General features: G+C 35.9%; 2 protein-coding genes across 2 annotated transcripts; one reads left to right on the plus strand and one right to left on the minus strand.

Annotated features, from left to right (window-relative positions):
* The first annotated feature begins 1,421 nt into the window (after window positions 1-1,421).
* Window positions 1,422-3,658, plus strand: LOC102599266 (pentatricopeptide repeat-containing protein At2g45350, chloroplastic). The gene has a single exon (XM_006347811.2). It carries the CDS (start codon window positions 1,570-1,572, stop codon window positions 3,445-3,447), a length of 1,878 nt encoding a protein of 625 aa, XP_006347873.1. The 5' UTR covers window positions 1,422-1,569; the 3' UTR covers window positions 3,448-3,658.
* A 1,418-nt stretch (window positions 3,659-5,076) lies between these two features.
* Window positions 5,077-8,418, minus strand: LOC102599590 (LRR receptor-like serine/threonine-protein kinase GSO1). The gene is made up of 4 exons (XM_006347812.2): window positions 7,855-8,418; window positions 7,028-7,288; window positions 5,984-6,838; window positions 5,077-5,885 (listed from the first exon to the last, which is right to left on the minus strand). The coding sequence occupies exons 1-4, from the start codon at window positions 8,312-8,314 to the stop codon at window positions 5,401-5,403; spliced, it is 2,061 nt and encodes a 686-aa protein (XP_006347874.1). The 5' UTR covers window positions 8,315-8,418; the 3' UTR covers window positions 5,077-5,400.
* Window positions 8,419-8,980: the final 562 nt, after the last annotated feature.

Below are 8,980 nucleotides of genomic sequence, written 5' to 3' on the forward strand. Positions count from 1 at the left end.
CTATATATATATATATATATATATATATATATAATACCATACTAATTAGTCAATGATACTATAAGAGTATAAATATATTTTCATGGTATCATTAAGGTTTCTTATTCACACCCTACTCATTAGTCATTATACAAATATATTTATATATTGTTGTGGTATAATTAAAATTTCTTGTTCAGAAATTACTCATAGTCATTGATACCGTAAGAGTGTGTGTATATATATAGTATCATTAAGATTTCTTTTTAAGAAATTACTCATTAATCAATGATACTATAGGAGTATATAGTACAAAAAAGAATAAAAATAACAAATGAGAAAAGAAAAAAAACTAATAAATGAGAAAGAACAAAAGTAATTAATGATAGGACAAAAACAATAAATGAGATAAAAGATAAAAAATAATTAATAATAGGACAAAAGAATTGAGCCTAAATTTAAAAGACCGGAGCGAAATTAGACCTAAATTTAAAGAGGCTAAAAGGGAATTGGACCTAAACTAAAGGAGGACATGGACTGTAATTTATTTTAGGGAAAATTGCACGGTTAAGCAAACTTATACTATTTAATTACTCATCATAGCTATAGTTTTCTATAATTACCACTCGTGACTAACATTATACATTAATTACGTGGGTTGACTTCGAGTTTGTATAGTTAGCCACGTTTGTATATGTATAATTCGCTAGAATATACAAATACACATGTATAATATATAATTATCTAACCGATATACATATACAACTCATCTTTCTCCCACTCTCTGGCCTCTCTCTCTCGCCTATCTCCTCCCTCTCCCAATCTCGCTCGCCTCTCTCCTCCCTATGACATGTCTCCCAATCTCGCTTGCCATATATACAAATACATATGTATAATATACAATTATCTAACCTATATACATATACAATTCACCTTTCTCCCACTCTTTGCCCCCTCTCTCTCGCCTCTCTCCTCTCTCTCCCAATCTCGCTAGTCATATATACAAATGCATATGTATAATATACAGTTTTCTAACCAATATACATATACAATTCACTTCTCTCCCACTCTCTGCCCTCTCTCGCTCGCCTCTCTCCTCCCTCTCCCAATCTCGCTTATCATATATACAAATGCATATGTATAATATACAGTTTTCTAACCAATATACATATACAATTCACCTCTCTCCCACTCTTTGCCCTCTCTCGCTCGCCTCTCTCCTCTCTCCCAATCTCGCTCGCCTCTCTCCTCCCTATAACATGTAGCTACGAATTGTAATTATCAAACTATAGCTATGAAAAGTAATTAGGCTATTTTTGAGTGGCTATATGTGAAAGTTTCTCTTTATTTTAAGCGTATGGATACTTACTGAATTAGTCTATATTGAGCTATAGAATTATAATATTTTATATTTTGCGGCCTATTTATGTAGTTCCCATATTTTTATGGACGGACATTCGTTATAGCCCAATTACTGACAAAATCCACTTATCAATCCTCTTTACCGCTTTATTGGCCGTAAAAGAAATTAACGAACACTTGACTCTTTGTACATAGCTCAAGAACAAAGAATTCAAAGCACCAAAACTGATGCTTCTTGTAGCAAATTCAAGTCAAGCATGGAACTTAGCACACCCAACACTGACTTTCTCCCAGAAATGCAAAACACAAGTGGACATTGATCAAATTCATGCTCAATTGATAACCACAGGACTTGTAAAAAATCCATTTTTGACCACAAAACTTATCTTGAAGTTATCTTCTTCCCCTCACACACCCATCGTTGAATTTGCTCGGTTTCTCTTCTTTTCTGACGATTTCTGTTGTTCAAAGCGAAATAAAAAAGACCCATTTCTCTGGAATGTCATAATGAAGTCATTTTCACATGGAAATGACCCGTATAAGGCTTTTCAAGTGTTCTGTTTGATGCTTGAAAATGGGGTTTTTGTGGATGAGTATTCATTATCTATAGTTTTGAAAGCGTGTTCAAGAATGGGTTTTGTTAAGCGAGGAATGCAGGTTCATGGGTTATTGAGGAAAATAGGATTTGGGTCTGATGTGTTTTTGCAAAATTGTTTGATTTCTATGTATGTGAGGTGTGGGTTTGTTGAGTATGGTCACCACGTGTTTGATAGAATGTGTTTGAGAGACTCTGTTTCGTATAATACAATGATTGATGGGTATGTGAAATGTGGAATGCTTGATGTTGCTTGTCGTTTGTTTGATTTTATGCCAATAGAGATGAGGAATTTGGTTTCTTGGAATGCTATGCTTACTGGGTATGTCAAATTGGATCAAGGGTTTGATGTTGCTTGGGAGCTGTTTGATAAAATGCCCGAAAGGGATTTGGTTTCTTGGAATTTGATGCTTTATTGTTGTGTTAAAAGTGGAAATGCTGAAAAGGCTACTGCTTTATTTGACATGATACCGAAGAAGGATGTTGTTAGCTGGGCTATAATGGTAGATGGGTATGCAAAAATTGGTAAGATTGATATTGCAAGACGTTATTTTGATGACATGCCTGTAAGAGATGTGATTTCCTGCAATGCTATTATGGCTGGGTATGTCAAGAATGGCCACTGCCTTGAAGCATTAAAAGTGTTTCATGATATGTTAAGAGGGAATAGTCTTGCTCCTGATAGTACCACCGCATTGCTTGCGCTTTCTGCAGTTGCAGAGTTAGGTTATATTGATGAAGGGATTGCACTGCACTGTTATATAGAGGAGAATGGGTTTCTTGTGGCTGGAAAGCTTGGTGTAGCTTTGATAGACATGTATGCAAAATGTGGCAGCATAGATAGTGCAATGGGTGTGTTCAATGACATCCAAGAAAAAAATGTTGATCACTGGAATGCTATGATTGGTGGTTTGGCTATTCATGGCTTTGGGGACGTAGCTTTCGAATTGTTCATGGAGATGGAAAGACTTTCACTAGATATAGATGATATCACATTTATTGCGGTTTTGAATGCCTGTGCTCATTCTGGACTGGTAAAGGAAGGCATGATCTGTTTTGAGATCATGAGAAGGGCACATCGTATGGAACCTAAGCTCCAGCATTATGGATGCATGGTTGACATCCTTAGTCGAGCAGGGCATGTGGAAGAGGCCATAAAATTTGTCGATGAAATGCCAATCCATCCTAATGATGTAGTTTGGCGAACATTGCTAAGTTCATGTAGGAATCAAGAAAACGTCCACATTGGAGACCCAACGGATAAGCAACTAGTTGGACTAAATTCTCATAATTCAAGTTCCTACGTGCTTTTGTCTAACATATATGCTCAATTTGGTAAGTGGGACTATGTTAGAAGGGTTCGAACAATAATGAAAGAAAAGGACCTGAAGAAAACTGTTGGCAGCAGTAGGATTGAGCTCCAAGGAATTGTCCATGAGTTCTCTGTAGGAGACAAATCCCATGATCAAGTTGAAGAAATATATTCCACATTACAGATGGTTTGTGTATAGCTGTGAGGTCTCTCCTTGTGTTCGAGGAGTTTACCTCCATTCGCGAATCCAAATTTAACTAGTCATTAGCATCTTTTAGCTCTGGACAGGAAAATTATTTTAAGCTACCCCTCTGTAATTAGCAAAGCACCAGGAAAAACAATCCTGCAACTTGTAAATTCAAGTCAATGTATCTAATAAGAGAAGTTCAATATAGAACTACAGTTAAACACTCTTTTACCTTCTTCAAACTTGTATGTCTGAAGTTGATTTTGAAACGGCTAAACTTACAAAATTTTATGAACTTCCCCTATGCCTTTAAATAATGATTCTCAAACTGGTTATCAATGAAGGATCTAAAATGATAAGATATTATTTCAGAATGACCAAGTTGGAATCCTACCAAGGTTTATTATTTCACGTCCTCTTCAAATTAGGCCATCGACAGGTAGGTGGATTTTTCAAATTACAGTGAGGCAAACATGTGTAGTCACCCCTCTACATGATATCAACTAGAGTAGGAAACTACAGTTAGCCTACAAGAGAAAGTCATATTATTCCAATAGGCTACAGCTCTGAATTTCCTTAGCCACCTTAGGTTCCCACTCCCAAGAATTATTTTAGCACATTGTGATAAAAAAATCATACTGCAATTATTAGACATTTTCTTTTTTAGTCTGTCTTTATCTTCCCCTTAACGAGATATTTACGGTCACACAAATATTTAATCTTTGGTTTTGGACTAAAAATTTCAAGTGTTCTTTTCTTATTTTAAATTTTGTGTGTGATCAGATACTGTCACATCATTTGAAACAGAGGGAGTAGTATTAGTTAATTAAAGAAGTCCCTACAGTATGATTAGTATGAGGTCCAAGAGAAGGGTGACAACTTTGCCAAGGACAAAAAATACTCACAGGGAACACAAGAGTAGAAAGTGGCGGAAGATATAAAGTAGCTTCTCTGGTCAGTGGTCACGAGAGCCTATCTTCGTCTTAAAATATTGAAATAGCTTAACTTCTATCCATTAAAGATAACCGTCTATAATAAGTGGAATTAGTTAGCTGAAAATGTATTGGATAGTTAAAACTTTACATTGTCAGTGTATATAAGTTAAATCCAGACTAAACGTGTATTATTTCCTCGTTCTTGTTTCGTAAAGAATGAAAACCACATAATCAAGCTTGTGAATGAGTGACATTATGTCCTTGTTGGTTCCAGCCAAAACTTTATACTTATTTACTTGTTTGGAAATTTGTGATGGTGGAATCGAACGTCAGAAGATCACATGTTTGAGATTAGAAGAATTTGGATGTTAGCTGGAGTATGAAGTTGTTTTGCCATCTTGACTTTTGGTTACATCATGCCTATTCTGGAGAGTAAGTTGGACCATTCAGTGTAATCAATTTGGAGTGCTCAATTGGACATATGTCCAAAATTTATAGCCTAGGATACTCCATTTCTTTATATTCTATTCTCTGTTTTCTTTTATTCCCTTTTTTTCCTTTGTGAGATTGCAGATGGGGTAGAGTTACTGTTTTTTGTTGTACTTTCCATATGATTTTTGTGATCTTTTACTTCTTGATAACAAGAAAGGCTGAACAACCTTTCTGTACCCTCATAGTAGTGATATCTGGTTATTAACTACATGACTTAGCAAGAGGTCATAACTCATATGATACTAAATAGAAATTGCACTTCTGGTACACTAGTTTGCAAGTGGAGAAGACTTGCTTAGAATTATGGTTAAGTTACATAATACAAGAGAACTGATCACTTGAGGCCTACCTACGTCGAGGTGCATTAGTACTAATAAACTATGTGGAACAGGCACCTGGCATTCATGTGTCGTCCTCAGGCACAAGTCATGCAGGATCAAAAGGATGGGAAAATGGTGCCTACTCCTGGCATCAGTAAGATGTTAATATCAGGCTCCTAATGGTCATTGGAGAACTTGGATGTTGTTTGCAATAGTTTTTACGACTTGCTGGAGGTTAAATCATTCAGTTCTTGCATGACGATTTCAATGTCTGGCCTCTGATTTGGTGACTCGTGCGTGCAAAGTAGAGCTACCTTTGCCATCTGAACTGCCTCCGCTTCAACAAAGTTGCCCCAAAGATTCGGATCAATGAAGTCTTCAAATCTGCACAACTCTGCCCCTTGGTGGTTAGAAGGGGTGATTTTACGTCTTCCGGAGAGAATCTGAAATATGATCATGCCAAATGCATAAAGATCACTCTTTTCGGTGAACCGTCCAGTGGTTGTATACTCAGGAGCTAGGTATCCCATTGCAGCACTTTCCTTGAGTGTTGAGAAGACAATGTCATCTGCTAGTAGTTTATGCAGACCAGAATCCGAGAGCAATGGGTTGTAGTGTTGATCGACAAGTACTTTTTCAGCTGATATATTTCGATGGACTAGAGCAGGTTTGCCTCCCTTGTTTCTATGCAAGTAATGAATACCTGTTAAACAATAGATAACAAATGTTGTTATTCAAATCTGGTCGTCAAAGAGCTATAAAGAAAACATCAAACATGGGACTAATCAAACAGTAGCTCACCTCTGGCAATGCCTTTGATTATAGAAAATCTGGTAGACCAATCAAGGATCTTTCCTTTTCCATCCTTCACGTCAAGATACTGCAACAAATTTCCATTTGGAACGAAATCGTAGATCAGAAAGCATTCCCCCCTACCTTTTGAACAACAAAAGCCTCTCAACCTCAGAAGATTTTCATGTTTCAATGAGGTTAAGAGTTTTAGTCCCTTGAGAAATTCAGTTTCATCTGACTTGCAGCTAGTCTTGGAAATGCACTTAATAGCAACAACAGACCCATCCCTCAATGTCCCTTTATAAACAGCTGTGAAATTACTCTTGCCTAACAAGTTTGCTTCTGAAAAGTACTGTGTAGCTGACTCAACTTCATCCAAATTGAACATAAAGCTCTCAAATACTTCCTGAGAGAAAGCACTTCCACCTCGGCCTTTGCCTAGAGGATCCCAGCCATTGGAATATTCCAGGCTGATGAGGGGCGACGCGCTTCTTCTAGAGATCTCCTTCACCTCATCAGTACTGAGTCGCCTATCGGAGGTATCAAGAGTACCTCCAATTTTCTGTTTCCTTCGACGGTACAACGAAAATGTGAAAAGTCCAGTTACTGCTACTGCAACAAAAAGTGCAATAACACCAACAACCACAGCAGTTTGTGATTTTCTTGACTGACTCATTTGTTTTGTTTGTACATTTGCAGACTCTGGAATGTCTTTTGTGGGAAGACGATTCGAACCAGGTTCAAATGGTTGTGGTCTGTTTTGGTTTAGACTAGATACAGTGCAGAGTTTCAAGGAGGAAAATTCAATTCCACACAAGTCTGGGTTGTTTGCATACTGAAATCCTTCATTCAGTCTCTTCAAGGCTTCATTTCATCCATTGCCCAAACCAAAAAGACCAAAAAGAGAGTTAGTTCTACTATAATGTCTAATATTAGTAAACATTTGGATTGATATTAGGGGGAATCAAAGAACCTAAGATTTCTTTATTTCTTAAGCATATTAAGCAATGAAATAGGATTAAAGGTACTATCAAGAAAATCAAATAGAACTACCTTGAGGGACATTGCCAGAAAGGGTATTATTTCTGATATCAAGAACTTCTAGCTTTAGAGCATCCGCGAGTTTCACTGGAATAGACCCGAAAAGATTATTGAAGCTCAAGTCAAGCCTGGTTAACATCTCCAAATCCCCCAAGCTTGCAGGAATTGCTCCAGTTAACTGATTGACTTGCAAAGCAAGAACACTCAGTTTCTTCACAGCTCCAAGTTGATTAGGTATACTTCCAGTCAACTGGTTATAACATAGTTGCAGTACTGTGTAAAAACAGAAAACAAATGGAGCTCGGTTACTTTTATTTGAGATTTATTCCACCAAAAATGCAGAAAAAGCCACCCAAACAAGAGACTAGGAATTTTGCAAGTTTGCCAGGAAAGTTGAAACTTTATTCAAGCATTAGCCCATATTGAAGCTCAAATCAATGGGGAAAGAGACAAATGACAGAGAAAAGCTTAACATAAAACCAAAGATGGAGGCTTTTTCAAGTGTTTCATGTTCTAAGCACCTAGCTGTTAGCTACATAGGAACAAAAATCACCTCATAAAAGATACTTCAAGAACCTTTTTAATATAGACTTTCAATGACTAATGAGTACTAAAAATCCAATCTTTTTTCAAGAAAAGCCATAGGCATTGTGAAATTACTCAATAACTAACAGCATTATCACTTATTGGACTCTTTATTGAGCTACCCATTTCATTAATAGAGGTATAGATCTATTTGGCAAAGTTCAAACATTCATTCAAATTAAGTCAAAACTAAGCATCAAGACTGAGGCTTTTTACCATAACTAGTCAAGACAACAAAGCAAAAAAGAACCTACCTTGAAGACTAGACATGTTGCCAACCTCAGGAGGAATAACACCAGAGAGATTATTCACATTAAGATACAAATCTGAGAGCTGAGTTAAGTTAGCAATTTCTTTAGGTACAACCCCATGTAGCTTATTAAAGTGCAAGTACAATCCAGACAAGCTTTGAAGCTGACCAATCTCAGGTGGGATTTTTCCAGTAAGATCTTTGCCTTGCAAAGAAATGTTAACAACTTGACCAAGCTCATTACAAGCAATACCTTCAAAAGAATCATTGCATGGGTCAGTAGAAGTAGGTGACCATGATGAAAGAATGAGGCTTTTTGGGTCCAAAGAAGCTTTGATAGTCATAAGCAAAGATAAAGAAGTTTTAGTACTATCATTAATGGCTTCAGAAGAAACCCTTTGTTGTGGGAATGTTAATATTAGGATGAAAAGGAAAATGGAAGAGAGAACAGAGAGAAAACCCATATTTGGTTTTTGCAAGAAAAATGGAAGGAAAAGTTTGTAGGGAAAGTTGGTTTTAGTGACAAATTTCAAGAAAGGAGTGTTGGCTTTTGTGAAGAAGATATTGCAATGTGTGACTGATGGATAACTGGTGTAGAGATAAAATAATAAGCAGAAAGAGGAATGCATTTTGAATCTTGGTAACTGGTGTAACCAGTAACCTGTAACTAGCTAGCTTGGGAAAAACAATAATTTTGAATCAAATTTCTGTCAAAATTTAAACAATTAATTCATCTAGTTTGTTCGTCTGATTTGGATTGATATGAAATTTAAAAAAAAATAAAAAAGACTTTTAAATCATATGATTTTAAATTAAAGGTCCTCGAGTATATATCAAAATGTTCTTTAATCTTATAAACTTAAATATGAAAAGTCTGAGTTAATGATTTGTCAAAAAAGGAACGAGACATTCTCTTTTAAACAAATCAAAACGCAAAAGAAAATAGTTTTGTCGCATTTATATGTTACCGTTCAAATTTTGAGAGTTGGACTTTTTAAATTTTGATTGTGAATTTCGATGTAAAATCCTTTTAAAGTTTTTAAAAACGAAACGTATACATTTGAAAACTATATAAAAGTATTATAATAAATCATAATAATTAATAAGTTAAAATATTTAAAAGATATATT

This window comes from Solanum tuberosum, unplaced genomic scaffold (genome assembly GCF_000226075.1).
Source record: "Solanum tuberosum cultivar DM 1-3 516 R44 unplaced genomic scaffold, SolTub_3.0 scf00095, whole genome shotgun sequence".
NCBI classification, from domain to species: domain Eukaryota; kingdom Viridiplantae; phylum Streptophyta; class Magnoliopsida; order Solanales; family Solanaceae; genus Solanum; species Solanum tuberosum.

Excerpts from the sequence above, each read along its gene's own strand:
- LOC102599266 (XM_006347811.2), top strand. The coding sequence starts at position 1,570 with ATGCTTCTTGTAGCAAATTCAAGTCAAGCATGGAACTTAGCACACCCA.
- LOC102599590 (XM_006347812.2), bottom strand. The coding sequence starts at position 8,314 with ATGGGTTTTCTCTCTGTTCTCTCTTCCATTTTCCTTTTCATCCTAATA. Across the intron at positions 7,289-7,854 it reads CAACATGTCTAGTCTTCAAG|TACTGCAACTATGTTATAAC; the intron begins GTAGGTTCTTTT and ends GTTTTTACACAG. Across the intron at positions 5,886-5,983 it reads AATCAAAGGCATTGCCAGAG|GTATTCATTACTTGCATAGA; the intron begins GTGAGCTACTGT and ends ATTGTTTAACAG.